We start from the raw sequence: 25,922 nt of genomic DNA on the forward strand, positions 1-25,922 counted from the left end.
ACTGCAAAGGATTAATGGAGTGAATAATTACCATTCCTGCTCGGAAGAATCAGCTGCACAAATGTCTCAACTAGAAAAGAGTCGAAGGGAAAGAAATGAGTGAGGGCTGCTGTTGTTGGCCATCTGTGATCCTGTCACTCAGTGCTATTGCGGCATAGGGTCTGCTTCCTGTTAACAAGCTATGTTTACAGCATCAGCACCGGGCTCCCGCCGTCTGTATATTTGTGAGTTAATACTCCTTGTCACTCCTCAAGATTGATGCGTCCAAATGTCTGTTACCCATTAACTGGTCAGGATCTGCCATCTTCAGGGAGACAGTGACAGAGTCCACGGCGGCTCGGCAGCACTCCAGCACTGAGGCGGGCCTTGCTTTTACAGGGAAGTGGCAGGATGAGGTGTCTACATTCCTGACACTGAGGTTTACTACTGAAATTCCAGCACAACAGTCGGGGGAAATTTTAACCCCTTCTCAGCCGGGGCTCTTCTTCTCAGGTTCAGTTAGAAATCAAAGAGATGCTGATCTTTTACTCACCATCGGCTTCTCCTTCCTCCCACTCTTTTACTCGCTGTGTTTGTTTCTCTTCTGGCACTACTGACAGGGACGTCTTGTAGAAGATGAAGAGAGGGATATTATGAGAGGTAATGCACTGCTTCCTGCTTTAAGATGAGAGAAGGAGAATATGTACACTCATCAGTCTCAAGATCAAAACAAGACAAACACAAATCTTATTATTGAGAAAAAAATCTTCCTCAAATGATCATTATAGCCAAGTGAAGAGTATTTGACAATAAATTTAGCAGTTAGCTCAGGTGTGATCAAAGGCTTTATTAAAGACACATTACGACCAGCTTTTGATCCACTTCGAAAGCATTCCCAGTGGTCTTTTAATTATGATTTAGCTGTCAAAATGAAAAACCTTTGCTATTTCTTTGAACATAGTTTCTACAGAGCGGCAGGAGTTCATTAGAAATTACACTCTAAGTTGTGGGCAAGACCATTGGCATGCCCCTCCCCTTCCTGTCATCCATCTGTTTAGAAGCTCTCCCAAGCTTACAGCCCCTCACAACCCCAACCTTACATTACTGGTGCAATAAAATGATGAGCAATATTGGAGCTTTCCAGCTGTACCGTTTTAAGTCAGATGCCAGCTCAGACGAGGAAATCAAAGACGTACACGGACCTATCTGTCTGCAAGCGGACGCATCGGAGTGGAGCAGAGCAGGGAGCTTGTGGCTTGCCGTTGTAGGTCCTACGTCTTTCCCATATTTTTTTTCTAGCTGTATTTTTTTCGTCTGCTCCTGATTTACAATGATTTGAATAAAGAAAAACTCAGAAATGCAAAATATATACATATACATACTACACAACTACATAATAACTACTTAAATGCCAAAAGATCATGTTAAAAATAACAATAACACACTTTTGATCAGAGTGGATCTTTAATGTAACACATGGAAAGTCCTCAAACACTTTTTTTAATATATCATTGATAAAATTCCACTTTTATCTAACTGGTTATTAAGTTATAGTTAGCCAATTAGGAAACAACCACTTATTTTAACCTTTACCCATTGCCTTGAACACTTTAAGGAGGTCACTGGTGAAATAAGTATCCTGAGTGGAAGAAGAACAATAGTTTAATGCTTGTAATAGGAAATGAATGTTGAAAAGGCCTTCCATACACCTCCTCATTGTGTTTTTGTTTAGCTAATTTACCTATATGGTTTTTGTTGTGACCTGGTTTACTGGGGGTCATCTTAAATCTAATTACTGCTAAGGTTTACTACTCTTCTATATATTGTTCCTATAATTTGAATGGGAATCACTAATGTGGTCTCATCTTAAATATTACATATCTTACACATTTAACTGCTGTAACTGACAAGTAGTAGTTGTGGTAATATTCATTTGATGTAGAGCTTTTAAAGTAAACAACTTGAAAATTCACATTCCACTTTTTTTTCTAACCAGTATTTTTAATAAATAAATATGATAAAATACATTATTTTACTGGTTGAGGTAAATGCAGATTGCCATCAGTAATGATGAAGAGTAGCCTCAAAGGGCTTCTCTGCTAGATTTATTTCATGATCTCTTCCAAACTGTGACAGTTATCCCAGTTTACAGCTTTGTTCGGCACCTTCAATGGTTGTCAGTAGTGTTTAACATCTCCAAAATAGATTTCCTCCTTTTCCAAGCTGTTAAACGAATGGCAGATTTAACTGTTGCCACTGCCATTAAATCCAGTACCCCTTCATAGAGTCAGCACACCTCCGCTGTGTCTCAGCCTCGAACCATTATGACCGCTCATGGTCCAAATGGACTGAGGGGCTTTCATGTGTCCTGAACAGTCTATTCCTCTCATTACTGCTCATACTGGTCTCACATCAAACAGTCTCATTATTTCCAACGAAAGGGGAAGCGCAAGTGTGCAACGAGTTGCAGCTACAAAGTGACTTCCAAGTTCAAATAAAATCTGCACTTTGTGCGTGTAATATGCAAGCAAGATGCTGCGGAGATTAAAGGTCTGTGTGTCTCCGGTCTGTTGATGCTGTGCCTCCAGTCTTCACTCACTCTCTTATTTACAAAGCATTCGGCTGAAAATTCTCTGAAAGTTGAACTTTTAATGCCTAAATGGGACATTTCAGCTGTTTAATGAACAAAACTGAAGTGATATTCTTTATGCACGCTGAGCCATACTGTGATAATGTTGAATAGGATTAATATTCCACCTCAGCACTTTCGAATATCATGCATCGTAAATGGCTTTTCACAATCTGACCGCTAAAGTGCAGCAACAATGTTTTGATATTACACAGACCGGCATATTGGCTCTCGCTGAATTATGCCTATTTATAGATTTGAAGCATTTTACATGATTTACATAAAAAGTCCCCATTACTAACATAATTTAATATAAGCTGACAACAATTTGACAAGGCAAGATCAAAGGTTAAGCTAACACACAATGGCTGTTAACTCTATTAACATGGAAATGAATGCAACAACTCCTAATAGCCTGTTGTCATACCTACAGTGAACAGCCTAAATAAGTTGCAGTGAAAAATCACAAGGGCTGTACTTGATAAGACATACTCGTGTTACTATGGCAACATCCATGGCTCAAGCTAAGAATGCAGAGATCTGGATAGTCATTGTCGCTGTGATGCACTGATTTATTTCCAGGGGATCAGTGCGTTTCCGTGTTCGGACCTTAGCGTGACTTTTCATTCAGAAATTCAGAACAATTAGAGGCCACACAGGGTTGAAAGTGCAACACAAAAGTGTCATCTAGTCACTGTGGTTTCATTCTCAGGGTTAACACAAATCTGATTTCCATGAAGGCCAACTCATTCCTGTGATTCTTCTTACTGGTTCAAACGCCAGCGTTCTGGCAGTTTCCCCTCACAGCAGATTGTTTTTCTGTACATCTTTTCTAAAAGACATTCACGATCCCAGCTTTGACTTACTTTCATCTTCCGCTGTGTTGTCGGCTCTTTTTTTTTTTATCTCGTAAGTGCAAGGCTGAATGCTTTTTAGTTTGGTTATTTTTCTTGGTATTTTAATTTGACAAATAGATTCAGGCATGAGTCTTTTTTATTTTTGTGAAAATGAAAGCAGCCATTCAAAGAACGGCTTAATGACCTTGACAACAAAAGACAGGAGAAAAACATACTACAAATTCTAATAATTGACTAAATTAACATTTCTTTGCTCATGGGGAAAAAATAAAAAGCTAGGGTGAGGTGACTTAAATACAAGTTGCTGATGAAATTTGTTGTACTTGCCTTAGACTGTTCATTTTGACAGCTGGACTGCTCGGGAAGAAAGGAAACACTCACACTGGACTTTCATTGTTGTGTGCTGTATGTGATAACAACTTTCAAGCTGTTAGCCTGCAGATTTCACATTTTATCCCTTTAATGAACATAACTGGCACTTGAGGTGATATATTGGTACTGGCCACACTCCCACAGGCGTCTCTGTTATTCCACTGTGTTACTCTGAGTGTTAACAGACAGAGAAAAGCCCATTTGACCCACTGATGGAGCAGATATTTCTCCTGCTTTGAGAGGGCAGCCTGTCATTTTGCACAGCGTGAGCTTTTTGAGTCAAGCAACTGTATTGATTTGTCAAAACATCTGCTCAATATTTACATCTTTACAGCTGTCAGAGTGTGCATTAGTGAAATAATACATTTTATATTTAAATAATTATGAATCCATTTTATTTCATGTTGCTGTTTCACATGATTCTAACGCTCTTTTAGCAATTCAGATACTTATGGCCTTTCATCCGTCTGTCCTTACATGCCACTGGCACCCTCTGCTGTTCATGGATGAAAATGAACTCGGTGAGACTTGCAGTCAATTTAAACAGTTGAGCAAAAGGAAGCTGGTAATATTAGCCTTTTTGAAAGTATGTTAACTCTTTCTCAGTAGGATTATATATATATATATATATATATATATATATACATAATATAAATATAGGTGTAATAAAACACATTGACAGTGTGGATTGGTAGCCAGAAATGCCTGCTAATTAAAATCTGATTAGGGAGAAAGCTAATCAGGCAGCGTTGACAGGCTATGATGGAACAAATGAACAGGGAATCAAAAGGTAACATGAGAGTTTGACAGAAAAATGCTAGACTACATGACAGAAAAACTGACATTTAAGTGCAGTGTGATCAGGTAAGTACATGCAGGTTTTCTTTTTTTGAATTTAGGAGCATAAAGTAGGTGAGTTGAGAGGTGAGATGGAAATCCAGGGACTGAAGACCTCCGGTGGATGAAAAGAGGCCAGACAGAAAGAAAGCTGTTTTAAAGATAAAATGAGACAGTCAACGATTGGAACCACTTCAGACTGATGAATCTTCCATTAAAGGAATCAAGAATGCAGGCATTTGCTTTGAATAAACTGTATTCGAATCGATGGGGAGCAGATAAACGCTCAATCAGTTTTCCTTATGTTTATATTTTTCTCAGCATTCTCACAGCCAAAATAAAATAACTCCAGGAAAAACCATTTTTATCTTGCAAAAAATGTCAGACTTGTGCTGTGGTTGCTAAGCGAACAGTAACTAATAATATCTACATGGAAGAGGTTTGCATTAGTGCAGCAAGCCAAAGCACAGCACGTCTCTGTTACGGGGGGAAAGGGAAGTACCCAGGCGCAGAGAGGAGAGGAGGCAGGAGGTTGCAGGAGAAAGGGGTTTTAATAACAAAACTAAAGACAAAACCAAAACCACTGCATACGGCAGGCTAGAAACTCGAAACACTAAAAATGCACCAAGCTCGAAAACCGGGGAAGAATACAATATGGACCAGCACAGGAGGAAGGGAAAGACAGGACTTAAATACATACAAGGCAACAAGACACAGGTGGAAACACTCAGGACTGATGGGGCAAGGTCAAACTCGAAACAACAACGGAACAGGAAATACTACAAAATAAAACAGGAAGTGAAACTCAAAACATCACAGAACAAAAGGAAACAAACCACAAGGGCAAAGAAACAGAAACCGTAACATCACCCCCCCCTCAAGGAACCGCACCGAGGTTCCTCAACGAAGCCCACGAGGAGGGGGTCCAGAGAACACACTGCCACATGCAGCAGAGTCCGGGGGGCGGCCGGGAGGCCGTTCAGTCCGGCGAGGCGGGTCCGGGGGGCGGCCGGGAGGCCGTTCAGCCCGGCGAGGTGGGTCCGGGGGGCGGCCGGGAGGCCGTTCAGCCCGGCGAGGCGGGTCCGGGGGGCGGCCGGGAGGCCGTTCAGCCCGGCGAGGCGGGTCCGGGGGGCGGCCGGGAGGCCGTTCAGTCCGGCGAGGCGGGTCCGGCCAGCAAACGGCTGGTGACTCGGGTTCACAGTCAGGAACTGGCGGCTCGGACTCAGCGGCGGGGGGCTCTGGATCCGCGGCAGGCGGCCCGGGTTCGGGGTCCGCGGCAGGCGGCTCGGCGTCAGGGTCCGCGGCAGGCGGCTCGGCGTCAGGGTCCGCGGCAGGCGGCTCGGCGTCAGGGTCCGCGGCAGGCGGCTCGGCGTCAGGGTCCGCGGCAGGCGGCTCGGCGTCAGGGTCCGCGGCAGGCGGCTCCGGGTCCGCGGCGGGCGGCTCGGGTTCAGGATCCGCTGCAAGCGGCTCGGGGTCCGCGGCATGCGGCAGCGGCTCGGGGTCCGCGGCGGGCAGCTCGGGTTCAGGGTCCGCTGCAAGCAGCTCGGGGTCCGCGGCAGGTGGCAGCAGCTCGGGGTCCGCGGCAGGCGGCAGCGGCTCGGGGTCCGCGGCAGGCGGCAGCGGCTCGGGGTCCGCGGCAGGCGGCTCGGCGTCAGGGTCCGCTGCAAGCGGCTCGGGGTCTGCGGCGGGCGGCTCGGGTTCAGGATCCGCTGCAAGCGGCTCGGGGTCCGCGGCATGCGGCAGCGGCTCGGGGTCCGCGGCGGGCAGCTCGGGTTCAGGGTCCGCTGCAAGCAGCTCGGGGTCCGCGGCAGGCGGCAGCGGCTCGGGGTCCGCGGCAGGCGGCAGCGGCTCGGGGTCCGCGGCAGGCGGCAGCGGCTCGGGGTCCGCGGCAGGCGGCAGCGGCTCGGGGTCCGCGGCAGGCGGCTCGGGTTCCAAGGCAGGCGGCATCGGCTCGGGGTCCGCGGCGGGCAGCTCGGGTTCAGGGTCCGCTGCAAGCGGCTCGGGGTCCGCGGCAGGCGGCATCGGCTCGGGGTCCGCGGCGGGCAGCTCGGGTTCAGGGTCCGCTGCAGGCGGCTCGGAGTCAGGGTCCGCTGCAGGCGGCTCGGAGTCAGGGTCCGCTGCAGGCGGCTCGGAGTCAGGGTCCGCTGCAGGCGGCTCGGAGTCAGGGTCCGCTGCAGGCGGCTCGGAGTCAGGGTCCGCTGCAGGCGGCTCGGAGTCAGGGTCCGCTGCAGGCGGCTCGGAGTCAGGGTCCGCTGCAGGCGGCTCGGAGTCAGGGTCCGCTGCAGGCGGCTCGGAGTCAGGGTCCGCTGCAGGCGGCTCGGATTGGGGGTCCGTTGCAGGCGGCTCGGATTGGGGGTCCGCTGCAGGCGGCTCGGATTGGGGGTCCGCTGCAGGCGGCTCGGATTGGGGGTCCGCTGCAGGCGGCTCGGATTGGGGGTCCGCTGCAGGCGGCTCGGATTGGGGGTCCGCGGCAGGAACGGAAGGGGTGGCGTCCGGCGACCTCCTCGGAGCCGGAACCGGTCGTGGACGATCCGACACCCTCCTCGGAGCAGGAACTGGAGGAGTTGCGTCCAGCAACCTCCTCGGAACCGGAACGGGTCGAGGTGCGACCGGGACCCTCCTAGGAGCCGGAACTGGAGGAGTTGCATCCAGCAACCTCCTCGGAGCCGGAACGGGTCGTGGTGGGCCCAGCACAGTCCTCGGAGCCGGAACGGGACGGGGTGCATCCGGGACCCTCCTAGGAGCCGGAACGGGACGGGGTGCCTCCGGGACCCTCCTAGGAGCCGGAACGGGACGGGGTGCCTCCGGGACCCTCCTAGGAGCCGGAACGGGACGGGGTGCCTCCGGGTTCACCTCCGGGACCAGGGCGGGACGTCGAGATGGGCGGCGGCGATGACGGCGGCCCCCTCTTACAGCCAGTCGACTCCCGTTGAAGATGGAAGCAGGGAGCTGGGGGCAGTTCAAGGCCCACTGGGTCTCGACCCCCTCCTCCTCCAGGTAGGAGTCCTCCCACAGCCACAGGTCCTGGTCCAGAGGGTCCAGGAAGGCCCGTGGCTGGAGAATGTCCAGCTCCATCCAGGAGTTTGGGGAGGGCTTGCGGTGAGGGCGGCGGTGACGTGGTCGACCCCCCCTTACGGCCAGGCAACTCCCCTTGAAGTCCCTGTAGACCTGGGAAGAGCCAGAGGTCCACCAGAGACAGGTCCCCTCTGCTGGGTACTGGTAAGGCTGGTCCATAATGTTACGGGGGGAAAGGGAAGTACCCAGGCGCAGAGAGGAGAGGAGGCAGGAGGTTGCAGGAGAAAGGGGTTTTAATAACAAAACTAAAGACAAAACCAAAACCACTGCATACGGCAGGCTAGAAACTCGAAACACTAAAAATGCACCAAGCTCGAAAACCGGGGAAGAATACAATATGGACCAGCACAGGAGGAAGGGAAAGACAGGACTTAAATACATACAAGGCAACAAGACACAGGTGGAAACACTCAGGACTGATGGGGCAAGGTCAAACTCGAAACAACAACGGAACAGGAAATACTACAAAATAAAACAGGAAGTGAAACTCAAAACATCACAGAACAAAAGGAAACAAACCACAAGGGCAAAGAAACAGAAACCGTAACAGTCTCAGTCTCCACCAATCTAAAAACAATGAAGGTTCACCACACTGTAATTACCCAACAATGAGTTTGTCAGTCACTTCTCATACATATGAATAAGGGGGGATGGATAAAGGTGTTCAGTCTAAATTTGCCAGGATTTTTGACGTGAGAACGAGAACTCGGCCCAGCTTCATATTCATCCGATCAAAATCTCCGGAGGGAGAGAATTTTTAAGCTTTTGTGTGTCAGTCTTTTCTTGTCATGACTGGATGAGCGAGGCATGTAGAGGGCGTAAAGAGGGTAAGAGATTGATGTAACAGGTTTAGAGTTGAACTTTTTTTTCCCCCTCTTAAATAATGACAAGAAATATGAAGCTTGATGGTGTCAGCCACTGCTGTGAATCACAGTAAAGCGACAGCATGGCCTGATGACAGCACATACATTAGAGCTTTGGCTGTGAAAGACCTTACAAGCACTACATTTTCCTACATTTACCATGAAAAAAGGCATAATTGTAACAAATTTTTGCCACATATCAAACTTCAATCAAAGAGTTTTGTTAAAAGAAGCATTCGTTGGTCCCACTGATGCTTTTTCAGCTTTAAAACTTTGTTTTTTATAATGTTCTCCTTCAATAAACAAACATCGTCTAGTTCTGTACTTCTCTGTCATTTGGCAAAGTTTTTTAGTCATTTTCTCCATTTTCACTTAATTTGTCAGTCATTTACTCTGTAGCAGGAGGCTGTTCTTCAGGACAAATGGTCTTTCAAAGGTTGATCTGGAGGACGTTTTGCTGTTCGTGCTCCTTCAGTTCTAGCTGCTGCTTCAGAGGTGTGGCAAAAAGTTAAATAACTATGTCATGCAAGCATGTGTTATAGAAAACTATCCACGGGTTATCAGAATGGCTGGCTAATGTCCTCTCACTTGATGTGGTTCAGTGGTGGTGGCGGTCATTAGTGGTTTATTGTTCATGTGTGGGAATGGGCCAGAGGTTGTTGTGGAAAAAAGACCAAAACAGGATTGTGCAGGAGAAACTGGAAATATCTCAAACCCCACTCCAGGTGAGAGGAACGCTCTCCATTTTAACATACACTCACTTTCTTAGGTAGACCTCGCTAGTAACGGGTTTGACCCCCTTTTTCCTTCAGAACTGCCTTAATCCTCGGTGGCATAGATTCAACAAGGTACTGGAAACATTCTTCGGAGAGTTCGGTCCATATTGACATAATAGTCTCATGCAAGAAAATATCCCCCACACCATTACACCACCACCTCCAGCCTGAACCGTACAGGCAGGATGGATCCATACTTTCATGTTGCTGACGTGTCGGAGCAGAAATGGAGACTCATCAGACCAGACAACGTTTTTCCAATCTTCTATTGTCCAGTTTTGGTGGGTCTGTGTGAATTGTAGCCTCAGTTTCCTGTTCTTAATGGCCCCCGATGTGGTCTTCTGGTAGCCTATCTGCCTCGAGGTTGGACGTGTTGTGCGTTCAGAGACGCTCTTCTGCAGACCTCGGTTGTAACCAGTGCATATTTGAGTTACCGTTTCCTTTCTATCATCTGGAATCAGTCTAGTCATTCTCCTCTGACCTCTGGCATCAACAAGGCATTTCTTCTCACAGAACTACCCCTCAATTGATATTTTCTCTTTTTTGGACAATTCTCTGTTAACCCTAGAGATGGTTGTGGGTGAAAATCCGAGTAGATCAGGAGTTTCCCAAATACTCAGACCAACTTGTCTGGCACCAACAACCATGCCACATTCAAAGTCACTTCAATCAACTTTCTTCTCTATTCTGATGTTCGGTTTGAACTGCAGCAAGTCGTCTTGACCATGTCTACATATAAATGCATTAAGATGCTGTCATGTGATTGGCTGATAAGAAATTTGAGTAAACGAGCACTTGGACAGGTGTGCCTAATAAAGTGGCCAATGTCTTTTGTTTGTCAACTTTAGTATTTTTTTGTTTTGATCGCTTGAAATAAATAAATTCCAGTGTACAGAGCCATCCAAGAACAGTAAACAATTGTCTTTGGGGTTTATACCTAATGTATGTGTCCATTGCATTGATGTGGTAAGGGATTTCTGGGTCATCTAGGAACTTGAACCACTGTGTGGGTGCAGTTCAGTTCCAGGGAAGGATGACAGGATTTTGTTTCTTCTTCCTCACTCATACAGTTTCACCACTGGGGACACTGCTTGGGTTGGGTTTTTGCCTGTAAAGTTTTCCTTGAAACTGGTAATAATTGATGTTCAGACGAATGTCCACATAACAGATGTGTTTTGGTTTTGGCTTGATTTTTTTCAGGCTGAGTTGATCTTGTTCTTGTCTTCTCCTCACCGGTTTTGTGGATTTTGTGGTGGTAATACAGGTAAAAAGGAAGGTAACATTGAAATAAATCATTGTGCCATCTGTCACCCAGCAACAGACTGAGACAAAAACTGGTCCACCCCAAGGACAAAACACAGAGAGATGCAGAGAAATGTGTTTCATGCCATTCCGTGTAGCCAGGGATGCTCTGATCCGCACTTTGGGGAAACTAAACATTGCTTCAAAATGATGGAAAAGCACAGGAAGGTCGCATCAGCCTCCCACCTGAGGGATTGCCTCTGCTTACATCTACAACACTTTGGCACGCGTCTGAAGCAATCAGCACAGAAATAACCTGAATTCTACATCAGCATTTAGAACTAAAGAAGCAACTCAGATGAGCAGCAAAACATTCTCTGAGTCCCACATTGAAATAAAGTTAATCTGCCTTTTTCTGAAGAAAAGAATCCAACAAAAGCATGATAGATGACTAAGTACAGACCTTCACAGACCCTTTGTGCATCATCTTTGCTTTTTACTGTAAACTTTGCTGCATCTGCAGTATTGATGAACGACACTATTCTTTCAATGCCTTTACTGTTTTCAGTAAACCTACGACAAAGATAACTTCAGAGAAAGGAGTTTAAAAGCAATTCTGTGTATGCATGTTTTCCACTTGTCTTAATGGGTCACCTCTGCATGTTTCAGGTTCATTCATCTGCAAAACCTGGATAATTAGGTTAGATGGTCAGTTTAGGAGTTGATCATGAGCCTGATCACTTTTTATTTGAGCATACCTGTGATAGAGAGGGAATCTGTCACAGGTGTACCCTTCTTACTTCATGTTTAGGGACAAGGCTACACTAAATTTACAATAAATCCCCTTAAATGTTGCTTTTTATTTGCTATATACATGATTAAATGATACAAAAGTATTCCCTTCTATATACAGTAGGAGAACAGTTCCAGTTGCACCTCTTTTCTTCCACCAGGAAGTGGTGCTTAAGCTCCTACATGCAAGTCCACTGATATTTTCATCTCTCTCAGCTTTCTGTGTTGTTTGTGCAGCAATATTCGCCACCCTATACTGACTCCAAGTCATCAGACAGCCTGATGTTGTCTTTAAACACATTTCATTTACCATCTCACCCAACTTTCTTTGGCCTCATTTAGCCAATAACATTGTGTTCACTGCAAAAACTGGATCTAAAGGCACTAAAAAAATACCATTATTTTAAGAAAACTTGTCTTGCAAGAAAAACTTTCTTATCAAGAAAGTTTTTTAATACCTAAATAATTTTACTTTGAGAAAACATTGCTTTGTGACTAGAATTGTTTTCTTAAAACATAAGAATTCCTTTTTTCTTACACCATTGGCAGATCTTGCTTATTTTTTTAATTTATTTTTTTAATCTGCCAATGTGGTAAGATTCTTTTCAAAAAAGTACCCCCACACACACAGTTAGAAAAAAGGAAAACATGATGTAGGAGATTATTGTCATGCCAAGCTGAGTTTTTGACATGATCATATCAAGGGACACAGAAGATTTACTTTCTTTTCACAGGCTTTTATTTATTTTGGGAAGTAAGCATCTGATAATATTTCTTATTACTGTTTTTGTGAAAATAAATCAGACGTCTGAATCTTCATTCATTGGCTGAAGTCAGTAGTTGATCAAACTGATAAATATGGATATGACTTAAACCCCTAATTATAGAATCACTCTTGTATTTTTTTGTCTCCATTTCTGGTTGTTTGGTGTCACCTTTTACAACTTTCATGGGTTTACTCAGCCATTCTCTGTGCTTCAATGTGAATGGATATTTTCTTTTTTCTAAATTTATTTCAGAAGCGAACCTGCGTCTTCTGTCCATCATCCTCTTCTCTCCTCCTTCCGCCCTGTCTCTCCTCCCTGCTCCGGTCTGGTCCTCCACTGCGGGCCCGCTCTCTGCTGCAGAAAGGGGCTGCGTGACGTCACTGACGGCACAAGCGGGTCCTTGATTGGCGAAAAAATAAAAAAAAAATGGGGAGAAGATTGCTAGGTGAGTAAAAAACGCACCTTTTTCTTTCGCAGTCTTTGGATAACCCCCTCCTCTGCAGCGGCGTGTGCGTGGCCGGTCGTCCGTGCATCATGCCCGCAGCTCACTAACGTGACGCCAGTTCTGCTGCGGTTTCAATTCATGCGCGACGTCGGGAGTCCGGTCCAGCCACGGAGCCACTGTGAAAACAGGGGAGAAACCGGGGATGGGGTGGGGTGGCGGGCATGCCCGGTTTGCCGCTCGTGTCTTGTCACGGGAGGGCTCAGCTGCGTCCGCGCGAACCCCCCGGGCTGGTCCGGTGCGTTTTTCGTTGTCGCTGCGTTAGCGTTGGTCCCCGAATGTCAGGACGGAGATGCAGCCCGTCCACACCCACATGATGAGAACGCCGCGCGCCCATCCATGTGCAGTGCAGATGTGAGGACTGATGGCTGTCAGCGCTGAGGTGTTGGCTGTCCGCAGCTCACCGGAGAAGCTCAGCCGGTCCGCCTGGCCTGCAAGTGTCGGAGGAGGACCTGCAGGCACGTTCAGGATGATGAGGATGCTCTCCTTAGAGTATGCACACTGTCTAACTTTGCATGCTTTGCATTGTCACACTGGTTGATGGTCTGATGTGTTCAGTTGTTTGGTTTGCTCCGAAAGCATCCACTAAAACAAACAGCCAAACAACTGAGGCAGATGTTTGTCACCATGAGTCAGTGGACTTCCACTGATCCACTGGTAGACCCACTTCACTAAAGTTCATGCATTAATTTTGGCACTAGAGAAATTAAGTTTTAATGACATTTAAAATCTAGAATAATTCTCATTATGCAAATGGGCAGCTGAATGCTAAAGTTGCAGCCGACGGAAGCAACGATTCCCTACCAGGGGTTCCCTGACAGCTACTTAGCAGAGCTGGTGGAGTACTGCTCACTCTAGAGCATTTGATAATTAAAGTGCATACCTTAAAAACTTGATGAGGGTGTTTGACATGTTGCAGCAAAGCATGTTGCAGTCTGGGCTGCGTGGGACCTTAGCGGTTAGTGTGAAGGCCCTGGATCAAATCCCGGCTGGGACTTTTCTGTGTGGAGTTTCTCCGGGCTTCCTCTCTAAGTCCAAAATAGGGATGTAACCATTCATTTTAACGATTTGATTCTTATCATTGATTCCCAATCACTGACCTAAAATCGGTCCAGGACATCTTTAGCCAAAAATCCAACCATTGTGACTCAGAGATAAATAAATACCTGGCACTCAACAGTGCTGCTGAAGTTTTCCAGATTCCTTGCATTTTTCTTGCAAGATAATCAAGAGTAAATTATGTGAAGAAACAAACAAGTAAGCAAGAGTAACTGGCAAATCCATTCACATTTTAGTTTCATAAAGTTCAGCCCACTGTAGTTTTTCCACCTCCAATAATCCAAAGGGAACATTATTAGAACATTCTACCACACTGTATTGTCACGCCTCTTTGCTAAATTCAAAGTGTTTCCCTAAATTGGACTGGAATGATGGCTTCATCCTGTTTTGCTGCCATCACATGTGTGTTGTCCGCTCTAATGCATTTTGTCCTTTTTTACGTTATAGTGAAATAAACCTCAAACCAAATGGTATTTTCCAGAATCGATAATTGATTCATCAATTAAGTTAATGAATCTTCACAGCCCTAGTCCAAAAACATGCCTCATAGGTTATTTGGTGTTTGTAATATGGTAAATGGTAAATGGCGTATACTTATATAGCGCCTTTCTTCCTACAAGGACAAAGCGCTTTACAGTCACAGACCCATTCACCCAGTCACACACACATTCACACACACAGTCACACACTGGTGGTCGCTCCGCTGCCAAACACAGGCGCCCGCCTACCACCAGAGGCAAGGTGGGGTTCAGTGTCTTGCCCAAGGACACTTCGACTCATGGGCGTGCAAGGCGGGAATCGAACCTGTGTGCCAGGTGTGCATGTGAGTGTGATTTTATTGGCTCTGTAACAGACTGGCGACTTGTTCAGGGTGTAGCTCACCTTCATCCAATAGTAGCTGGGTTTGCTCCAGCAGCCCTGTGACCCAGAAAGGGAAAAAGTTGGTTCTGAATATGGATGAATGGGCTACAAGTCTCACTTCTGTCAGTTTGAACTCAGGGAAGGTTCAGTTAAATCAGTCGAGCCTTCTCAGCCGTTGTGGCAGAAAACTTTGTGAGGTCACTGCATCAACATTGGCGCAGGCGCACTAAAAAACAGGAAACAGGAAAAGCTTTAAACAAAAGAGTTCATGTCTGAGTTTGAAAGTTTGTTTAGGGATTCAAATATTGATTTCATTGAATAGTCAGTCATCATATGTTTGGTTTATGTCTTTTTAAAGAATCATCAGCACAGAGTCCCACATTGTATAACGAATAAAGTTCCCAGGATACACAAAAAGGTTAAAATCTCTGGTTTAGAGTTGCCTGCTGGTTGCAGGCTCTTAACACTTAACTTTCAGCAAAGAACAGTGTCATTATAATACTAACATTTACATCTCAACGCAGATAGATTGTTTCCATTTGATCCCTCAAGTAAAGGCTTTAAAAGATTCCGTACATTGATTTACTTTTTAATTAAATAGGTTAAGTTTCTCATGCTGACAGTTGTCTACGAGTGTCAGCTCAGACTAGAACAAAGGTGCACAAAAGTTTACACTGATCGCACACAATAGGCAATTATCACATAACCAGGCATCCCATGATGGTTTCTTGGGTCTGTTTGTCCGAGTGTTTCCCATTTCTCTGCCTAAAGTGGAAATGAAATACAAGACTGCAGACAATACTATAAAAATCACAATATTTTAAGACATAGACTGTAGATTGTTGATTAAAAAAATGCAGCGCTCTACTCAACATTTGCATTATTTTATTGTCGCTGTGACTAATTTCGTTTAGCTCCTTATTATGATTTTATTATTCCCTCTCTCTTTTTACTTTAAGTATGACAGAATTGATTTTGAACGCAGCTGGCTCAGGAATCTCCTGACTGCTGTTATAGCATCTGCTTGTAAAATTGTGCTCTCTCAACCGTCACTTAGAGACCAAGAATCATGTTTAATTGTGAGGCCTGCAAGAAGAGATAGGAGTGCTTTAAAAGCTTTGATGCATCAAGACTCTCCCTTTTTGTGGAAGCAGGTTTCAGACAGACACCCTTTCTATCCCTAGTACTAGACTTCAACTTTTCATTTGCAAAAACATGTTTTTTATTTAAAAAGAACATGTGACAGAACCGAATACATTAGCAGAAATAGATGTAGAAATGTAGAGATATATAGTGTGTAGTGAATTGAGTAATGGAAGCATCAAAGACTTTTTTATGAAAACACTTCAAATTCAAATTTATTTATAGAGCACATTTCCTGCTACAGACACCTCAAAGGGCTTTACATGAATAAATAAATAAATAAATAAATAAATAAATAAATAGTAAAAATATTAGTATAACTATTAATCAGAATCATTCTACAAAAACAAACAGTCCATTAAATCACATTAAAACATGACGACATGTGAAAGCTAAGCTAAAAGGATCTCCCAGTGCCTTTGGCACATACTATCCAGTACAGGTCAGTCTCATATTGAATCTGAACAGGTTATTAAAGCTGCTGATAAGCTTACTCGGGTGTTTTCTACCTCTTGATTGACTGAACACACTGGATCAAGGTAAGCAGCGAGCAAGAAAGAGCCGGAAAACTGTCAGGGTGGTAGATCTCCAGGACGAGTGTCGGGAAGCCCTGTTCTTAAGATTTGCATGGTCCCTCAATAAAATCTTTCTAACAGGTATTTGTAATATGCCATATGTACCATACATTCCATATTCAATTTTGACTGTACTATTGAAAAGATGAAGTTGAGATGTTTTGGAGATCAACAGTTTGGACATGTTTAGAGTCAGTGAATGTGGTAAAATGATGCTGAGGTTGGAACTGCCAAGATGAAAATTTGGAGGTTATGAAAGCTATAATTATGAACACGTTTAGTTCTAAGCATCAGATGTGAAAAAACATATTTTCCATTATGCTAATTTGGAACACTTGATTAAGGACTGAGAGTGGTGAAGGTGTAAAGGAATATTAAATATAAAAAATGCATGATCTGTGATGTGCTATTTTCTCAATGTGGACAACTTCTTGCTTTTGGCTTTGGTCACATAACCTTCGTCAACAACAGTGTAGAGCTACGATCACACTGGCCATGTGATGCATGTTCAAGAACACGCTCATTCTTAAACACGTTTCAGCTGACGGTGTTCACACTACTCTGTCACGACCCGATACTAGATCATGTCTGCCACCTACAGATGGAAGAGGCAGGGTGCGAGATGTTGAAGTGGTTGCAAATCTTGCTCCTGGCTTTTTGTTTCACAGCTCTAATATGAAAGATTTGGTGATATATATTCCAACTGGGCGCAAACCACAACTATCAATTTCACCTTGATCAATTTCAAACATTAAATTAAAAGGAATGCCATCCATACGTCATTACCAAATCCAAGTCCCTGATTGGTCAAAGTTCAACTGGTTTAACCTCGGTTGCGTGTTCAATAGCCGGACAATTTGCCCCAAAACTGACTTTCGAGAGTTTTGAACATGGAAGTCCAAAATGTGCATTTACACACTTCTACTTTGACTTTTCATGGCTTGAACACGCGTTGCCGAGGGCGATATAAACACAGCATTAGTGTTTACAGAGACGTGGTTTGTTAAGTTCATTGTGGAAACGCTTCTCTGACCTCTCTGAATCTCAATCACACCCAGCATGTTGGGACATTAAACTCTAATAATAAATATGGAAAAGATGTCTGCTAGACGAGCCTAATAAATTAAAATTTGAAAGTTTCGCTTTCATCCATTTGAACACTGCAGGAACCACACGTGCTTGTGGATTCATCATAATCAATAATCACATTATAATATTATGGAAGAAATTATGTGATTTGTTCTTTACTTGAAGGATAATTTCCCATTTCAAGTGATATAACTTAGAATTTTGAATAAATGAATTGTAACTAAGTTAAGAGACGTAAGGAAGTAATGGAAGCAAAATACATTTTGAAAAAAATGCCATAGTGTGAATCAGAAGAAATTAAAATCTAGAAAAAGTCAGAACATGTTTTGTGAATGGACAAGTGTGGTGCTCTGATAGATAACTATTAGGATCATTTTTCATGTACTATGTACTTTCTGGATTTATTTACACTATACATTTTTTTTAAATCTTTCCTTGTTATTGCTTGTTTTAAGCTTACCCCTAAACTAGTTGCTATTGTAGACGTGGGAAATTGTGCTTTGTTAAAGACAAAAAAGGTGAACATTTTCGACATTCCACATCTGTCAAGTCCTTACATGGACACCATCTGTGAGGATTCTGAGCTGTAGTTTGGTTTTTCAGTTGTGCTCTTGGTTTTGGTCATGTTCTCCCTCCGTCAGTCGCACCAAGTTTAGGTTGCCAATCATTCACAGCTGTCTTGATTTTGTTAATGATACTCAGTGTATTTATGGATTTGGTTTTCAGTTCTTCATTATCAGGTCGTCTGCTCTTCTTTTCCATCTTTTTGGTTCTCCATGGGTTTTTCCTAATGCTTCAGATGATTAACTAGTTTCTGCCAGCAAGCCCAGTCTCCTGCATAATGGGTCCTACACCACCAGTTCCTGACACTATCAGTATAAATCTTTGAACTTTTGCTTTAAGATCTTTTAATACAGGTGCAAAACTCAGACAGTAATATACATGTACTATTCTTTAAATATATAGGATTCTTTATTTTATAAAGCCTAAATTCTTTGAGAACACGGCTTAGATGACAGAATACCATTGAATGGGGTTTAAAGCTGGGTTGAAAATGTTCTTATAGTTTTCCTCTTTGTTGCTGTTTGAATTGAACTTATGACATGGGGTGCAAAAGTGATGTTATGGACAAGGGGACACTTTGCATCACTGCGTTATTTTGTGTATTTGTGTGGAAACAGGCACTAGGCCATATTTAGCATATTTCACATAATTTTGCTATTCCACATTTGGCTTGCTTCATAACACAATTTTATGTGATGTGAACACTTTAGACTTTAAAGGTGGGATTTGACACCTCCCATAAAATCTGGACTTCTTCAGTCCAATCTATTTAGCATGACTCTCACACCTCCAAGCAAAACACCAGAGATTGCAGGCACACCGAAATAAATCTCACCTGACTTTGTGGTAGAGGCACAGACTCTGTGTGAGACTTCCATGGCAAACAATGAAATTATAGGTGACATTTAAAATCATATTTATGGTCAAACAAAAGGCCAACAAAAAGAAGATTACATACATTTAAAACAGCTTATTTTCAGACTAGTGTGTGCCTGAACACAGGGAAAGAAATGGTGAAAGAAATTGTATTACCACATCGGCTTACATCATTCCCAGTTTGAATCTTAACTGGATGACCTATTTAACAGGAATCAGTAGCTAAAATTAAAAAAAGTACCAATAATATCTTAGAGGCCATGATTTGATAGTTACAGAAACAGAAGAGGCACCTGTATGCACCTGTTTGGGACAATTTTCCACATATGTATAGACCTGTAAAGAAATTTAAGCTAAAGTTTGCTAAAACAGAAAAAAAGTAGCTCATTCGGATAATGATGAATCACAATCTACAAAGAGTGAGTTCCTAAAACTGATTGTGATAGGCACTACTGTAATGGAAAAGTAATGGTCAGTATATTTTTACAAATATGCCTTTTCCTGCTGGAAACTGTGTATGTTATACATTTGATTGTTAGGTGTATTGTTACCAAAACGTCTTTTGAAGCCTGGGGACTAAGAAATTAGGTACATCTATATGTATATATATATATATATATATATATATATATATATATATATATATATATATATATATATATATATATGCATTAGAATATTTCCCCTGATTTGTAATTTTACTGTCAAAACCTTCTCTCAGAGTGATAAAAATGGGCTCAGAGTAGAGATTAGCTCGGTCTTACTGATACAGTTCTTCGGGTTACTGCCCTCATGTAGGAGAACTAGAAAAGGAGTATTTACTGTGGCGCTGACATCAGTGTCACTCATGACCTTGCTGCAGCGAATAGATGTTTCCTTTAAGTCTCTTTATGTCATGCTTTGACAGGTTTAAATGCATCTTTTGTCCTTTAAGATTTTTTTTTAGTCTGGACCATATATGTTATGGTCCATTATTTAAGCTACAAAGAATCATTCAGGAAGCAAAAATGATTGGATCTTTACTGATTTACTTGTGTTCTTGTTATCTTTAAGCAAACATTAGGCAAAAATAGGGAAGTTTTGTGATGCATCTTGATGTTAACTACCACAAAGTGATTTGTTGCCAGAGTGCCAGGTGGCTACTATGCGGGATTGTTCGTAGAGAACCATTTTGTGTTTGCTTGCTTCCCAAAATAGCACCTCAACCAAACTGCGGCTTTGACGTCTTCACAAATCTGATCAGTTCAGAGCAGAGACTGAATTAGCCGTGATGTGGATTTTACCTGATTTTAAAAGACCCAAACTGACTGGAAAAAGGATGTAATAAAATAAAGTGGTTACAGTGCATCTGTAAACCCTATCATAAAGGCTGTTGTCGAAAGTAATATCTGAGATGTACTTCCTCATTGATTTTCTATAGCAGTTTGTGTTTTAAATAAGCTAAATGTAAAAAACAATATCTGTGGGGCAAACATACAAGTCCTGGTTTGGTCTATATCGACCCAGATATCTGTTCATAATGCCCATATGCTAAATAGTGTCAGTTTTTGTATAAGCTGCATCAGTCAAAATATTACCAAGCAGGCTTTCTTCCTTCCATTACCATCCTCTCTCAACACCTCATTCAGTGTACTTTTCGGTAGATGGGATTGCTTTCTGTCTGCACTGTTGTGACTGAGTCTGTTAAATCCCCCCTTGTTTAATTAGTGGGCAGGACTTGCCAGTAAACTCCTTGATCCAGCCTAACCAGACGTCTAATAACAGCCTCTGTGGCTTCAGGGGATTGCCAGTGTGTGAGCCCAATGTGGGTCTGTATTTGTGATTTGTCATTACTGCTCCATTGCCTACTGCTTCCCTCATTATCAGCAGACGTGGAAAATCTCTGAAAATTAATAACGTTAGAGTCTGCAGCAGTTTAAACTCTGGTCTGGGATGGCCATTTCCAGCCAAATATGAGTCCAAGTGTTTAAATAGACACCATAAGTACATGTTTGATAACACGAGCGACTATTTAACACCAGAGCGAAGCTATCTACAAATCAAGCATGTGTGACGCGTTCAAGAGCGTGCTGAACGTAGGTTATTGAATGTGCTTTTACCTATGGTGTTTTCAGACAGGTCTGTCACTACCCGATACTAAATGATGTACCAGACCATGTAATACCTTAAATACATTTTTTATGCTAACATTGGCTGAGAAACACAAAATAATTGTGGAAGTATTGGTGCCCATTTCTTTGGATTCCTAAAGGTTGTTTGGGTTCCTTGATTAGACTTGTGAATTTAATTTTCTCTTATGTTAATCTGCTAGTAATAACTGCTAGAACATGTGTTTCACGTGTTTCATTAGCCGCGTTTGTCCTGGCTAATGTCAAATAGCTCTCATACATTGGTAATGCTGTGGAACTACTGTAGAAGGTTCTGTTTCTTCTTCTCTGACTGATGTGAATGCAAGACAAATCTAGTTGGACAATCTGATGTGGGAGAATCAATGCAAGCCTGTCAAAATTCTATTCCACTGGGAGTTTTACATGCTGGCTAATTGGATAGGAAGGTCCTGCAGTGTTCTTTACACAGACTACTGTTCAAACAGCACAGAGAAACGAAATTATTTTTATTTATTTATTTTTTATAGGAGAAAGGTGTACCTTTAAATTGAAAACAAGATGTTTTAGAGCCTAAGTGGATTTAAAAGAGTGTGACTTCTTAGATTTAAGACTGAAAAAGGGTTCTGGCACTAACATCCACTCACCCTAATGGATGGATCACTGCTGTTGCCAAACCAGACTTTCCACTTTGTGTCTGGGGAGTGCAGGGCTTTGCTTTTAACCCTTACTGGTGGTCTCGTGTTTCTGGCCCATTAGAGCTGGAGATCCTTGTTACTGAATGATAGATAGGACCGTGGATTGTGCTGGACTAGAGTAGACAGTAAATACTGAAGGCGGCACCTTTGAACATCTTCAACGTCATGTATGATTCTTTGTCTGGATTTAGATGTTTCAGTATTTCTTCTGTATTTCTGGAGTCATTTATTGTTTGTGCTTATTTTGGTGTACTGTGCGTTTATTTAAATGGGATTATTTCTCATAGAGGTGTCTAAATTAATCCCAAAATTAGGATATACAGATAATCTTGTTGAAGGTGTTTTGACAAAGATATAACCAAATGCTGAAATAAAGAGCCTCCTGTATGAAAATGTAATGTTTTGACTTTTGTTGTTGTTGCATCTTTTAGATTAAAGGTGACATCGTTTGAAGAAACTTTTAGGATGAATACCTACATATTTTAATGAACTGTTTTTGTTTAGTGAAGGTCTGATGTTTATCGTACATCCTTTTTTGAAATGAAGCCTGTATAGCTACGTACACACTGGCCTCTTGAACGTTTGTTTGGCCAATGGTGTTCATACGGGCAAATAGGATGGGAGGTTATTCTTCTTTTTCTACTGTTTACTAGCGCATGTCCATCACCTGAGAGGCTTGGTGTTAAATGCCAAAATGTTGCAAATCTGAGATTTGAGCACAAAACGGTTCATTGGTTCATTGCTGAACACTCTGTGTGACCAAGCGGTGTAAATGCAGCTTCACAGTCGTTTTCTCTTCCTCTTTTCAGGACCTGAGGTGGAGGAACCATGGGAGATGTAGTAGGGGACCAGCTGAATGGCTCTCTGTGAAGTCATGTAACTAATAAGCTTTCCATTACACATGGGATTTTTCCTTCACTGACTGACGTCCCCCATTTCCATATTCTCACCATGAGAGGGTCTGTCACGAGCCTGACCTCTGTGCCCTCATACTGGCGCTGTCACTGAGCCACGTGAGCGCCGCCTATTCCCCGGCAGTAGCTGCACGGAATGGCCTCTCTGGACCTTCCATACCGCTGTCCTCGCTGTGGGGAGCACAAGCGCTTCCGAAGCCTTTCGTCCTTGCGTGCCCACCTTGAGTATAACCACACCTACGAGACTCTCTACGTCCTGTCCAAATCCAACAGTGTGTGTGACGCTGCTGCTCTGCTGCCCTTAGTTGCTGAGGGAGCTCTCCTCTCACCTGCCAACAACAACGACCCTTTTGAGCCCCTAAGGCCTTCAGCCCTGAAAGAACGGCGCTTTCCTTGCCGTGAGCTTCCTTGTGTGGATGACCTAAGTTTGACCCCAGCCAACTCCAATTCTGCAGCCAGGTACATTCCTAATGTGGAATTCCCCTTGGGGGAGATCTTCAGTACGAAAGCTATGACATCCACAGACCCAGGTCCCCATGGAAACCCCAGCACTGCTGTAGCGGTTGCAGCGAATGTTGCAGCCAGTGCAGTGGAAGCAGCGTATGAAGAAGGCCTGGCCAGGCTGAAGGCCCGAGCGTTCGAACGTCTGGAGCTGGATGAGAGGCTGGAAAAGCTGTCAGAGGAGGTGACCTAAATACATTTCTTTTCATAAACTTTATTGATTTGTCCAGTGTTTGATCAAGATTAATTGATTTTTCAAACTCTATTATGACGGAGTACAGTGTTTGAGTTTCTCCCTGCCTTCCAGGTGGAGCAGAAAATAGCGTCCCGTGTCGGGCGTCTCCAGGCGGAGCTGGAAAAGAAGAGCTGCGAGTTAGAGCGGGCCAAACAGGAGAGCGACCGGCTCAGCCAGGAGAAACAAGAGCTGGAGGACAAGGCCTCAGAGCTGTCTCGACAGGTGGACGTGTCTGTGGAAATGCTGGCCAACCTCAAGCAGGACCTGGTAAACAAGGAGGCAGAGCTCAACCAGAAACAGCAGTAAGTGAAGCCCGCCTGTTCCACCAAGTTGAAGTGTTTAAAGACTTAGTACAATCATATTTTGATCTTTTCCCCAGTGGTCTCTTAATTATGATTATGTTATTTTAGCCCAAATAAAAAAAAAATCTGTGTCGTTTTCTAGGACATAGTTTCTGCAGAGCGGCAGTAGTTCATTAGAAATTGGCCTGTGAGCTGTGGTCGGGACCGTTGGTGTGGAACAACCACAACCCCATCTTTCCTTCTGCAACCTTACAGCCCATCACACCCAAAGCTAACATTACCAGAGGATCAAAAATGACTTACAATATTGGACATATCCAACAATTTGAATAAATGTAATTTGAGCTTAATTTTCTTAATATACAGTGTATGTTCTCCATCATAAGAAAAATGGACGTGACTTTTTGCAGGTGCTTTTTTTTAATTGTCCTTTCACCTTGTGGGCCTATGATGTACTGCTGACCTTTACGGAACGTAAACTGGTCTTGGCCAACCTAGGACTACAAGAAAAAAGCATGAAGGGTTATTTGTTGTTTAAATCTGATGCCCTATAAATTTAAGATAGGTCTCCATTCATGGACTGTAAACAGAAAGAAAAGCCTTCATGGCATCTCCTACTGTTTCATTAACTTTAGCGTAAAGCATTGAGTTCAACTTTTTTATATAACAATCTTGATCACTTCAAGAATAATAATGAAAAACCTAGAAATATGTAAAAATGTAAAAGGCTAAGTAAAATCTACATGTTTATAACTGTTTGAACCAGTATTGCCTTGTCGTGGCCCACATTCCCTCCAGTTTTAACACTAAAAAAACGAGACTATTATAGTCTCTGACATTACTTTAAATCAGACTGTATAAAGTGGCTCCTCCTTTGTAAGGAATTTGTGAACAATTATTCAGATAACCATAGCATAAAGAACATGCTAACTAAATACTTTACAGACAAACACTATATAGTGCACGGTATAGTGCGTTCACCATTTTGTGGTGCTGTCCAAATCAACAATTCCAAAAGTGCCCTAGAAATTTCCCAGTGTTACTGGACCTTGCATGTCGTTTCTGCGGCAACAAACATACAAAATTAAGGTTTTAGTTCTGTGAATTTGGCTTTACATTTTATTCAAAAACCTGCAAGGTGATATGCACAAAAGCATTAGCTGCAATACTGAATCTACATGCCAACATGTCGTTTCTACATGAGCTACATCCAATTTTAACAGATTGTCTGAATTATCTCAGAATATCAGTAGTAAGTATGAGACTTCAAAGGTCAGTTAGAATCTCACCAGAGCATGAAGATGGAGAGTTATTTGGATGCATGTCATTCAAAGTCTCTTTTACTATTGACAGAAGGCCGTGGGCTCAAATTAATGCAACATACTGAAAACACGTTATCCTAAACATAACAAAGAAAGAACAGATCAGTAGGAGTGAGAAGTTTACATTTGGCATTTATTTATCTAAACATTTAACTATCAGCTGCTTTTCAAGATGAGTATGTTGCTTGTAAAATGAAATAATAATTTAGCATTTTAGCAAATGACAAAACAAACTAAATTTTCTAATACACTCTTCTTTTTAATCATACTTTTTTGAAATGATCGTTTGCGTCTGTATTAATTCTAAGGTAAATTTTGCTTTCACTGCAGAAATATCAAATGTCTATACAGACAATTCTTTTTTTCTCTTTCTTCATCCTGTTCCTGTCATGTATGCTGCCATCGTGGTTATGGTGTAGCCTCTGACTCCCTGTCTGAGGTGTGACAGCCATGTATGTATGTCAGCAGCTGAGCCTCCTTTCTTCTCCTATTGCGCCTTTCTCCCTGCATTTCTGCCTCTCTGAGAAGTTGGCATTCAAACAGGGAGCTCATTCACGCTCGGCACCGAGCAGGTCTGAGGTGGAAAAAGAGCTTCAACAGCTCTGATGACTAAGCAGAGACAAAGCAACTTAGGCCTCAAATAAGTCAAACTAACAGTCTGTTACTTTCAGCAGGAACGTGTTCAGTTCTCAGGGAAGCCAGTGACTGTTCAGGCTTTGCAAACCTCTAACAACGAGGTGTCAGAGCATAAAAATGTGAGTCACTTAACTGTGAGTTGCTATGCAACCAGAAAGAACTACAGACAAGCTTTTGCTTCTCGGAGTGCCATGAATAAAAATATGATTGACCTGATACATTATCGAGCACCAAGTACCTCTGTAAGTGATATCACACACACCATCTTAGTTGTTTTTTTTACTCCCTTTGAGCTTAATTAGTCCCTGAGCACGCAGCTCAGTTTGTTTAAAGTACATTCAACAAATAGTC

The 25,922-nt window shown here is 43.1% G+C and overlaps 2 protein-coding genes across 3 annotated transcripts in view; one reads left to right on the top strand and one right to left on the bottom strand.

Moving 5' to 3' along the window:
• Positions 1 to 229: 229 nt before the first annotated feature.
• LOC144990228 (uncharacterized) lies at positions 230 to 8,268 on the bottom strand. The gene is made up of 3 exons (XM_078943266.1): positions 6,551 to 8,268; positions 533 to 657; positions 230 to 426 (listed from the first exon to the last, which is right to left on the bottom strand). Exons 1-3 carry the CDS (start codon positions 8,128 to 8,130, stop codon positions 230 to 232), a joined length of 1,902 nt encoding a protein of 633 aa, XP_078799392.1. The 5' UTR covers positions 8,131 to 8,268.
• A 4,225-nt stretch (positions 8,269 to 12,493) lies between these two features.
• The window catches only part of LOC144990331 (F-box only protein 41-like), a 43,430-nt gene continuing 30,001 nt past the window's right edge, over positions 12,494 to 25,922 (top strand). Inside the window, exons 1-3 of one of the 2 annotated variants that reach the window (XM_078943516.1) lie at positions 12,494 to 12,634; positions 22,471 to 23,260; positions 23,384 to 23,613. In XM_078943516.1, the coding sequence (XP_078799642.1) occupies positions 22,712 to 23,260; positions 23,384 to 23,613 (779 nt within the window). In that variant the 5' untranslated portion in view covers positions 12,494 to 12,634; positions 22,471 to 22,711. Of the gene's footprint in view, positions 13,184 to 22,470; positions 23,261 to 23,383; positions 23,614 to 25,922 lie in introns of both variants that reach the window. The other variant, XM_078943518.1, reaches the window with a different exon arrangement.

Source organism: Oryzias latipes, assembly GCF_053564925.1.
Source record: "Oryzias latipes strain Hd-rR chromosome 1 unlocalized genomic scaffold, Olatipes_Hd-rR_3.1 chr1_Y".
NCBI lineage: Eukaryota > Metazoa > Chordata > Actinopteri > Beloniformes > Adrianichthyidae > Oryzias > Oryzias latipes.

Coding starts and splice junctions, on each gene's coding strand:
- LOC144990228 (XM_078943266.1), bottom strand. CDS start 8,130: ATGTATTTAAGTCCTGTCTTTCCCTTCCTCCTGTGCTGGTCCATATTG. Junction 658..6,550: donor CCGCCTGCCGCGGACCCCGA/GCCGCTGCCGCC, acceptor CTCATCTTAAAG/CAGGAAGCAGTGCATTACCT. Junction 427..532: donor GGAGGAAGGAGAAGCCGATG/GTGAGTAAAAGA, acceptor CTGGAATTTCAG/TAGTAAACCTCAGTGTCAGG.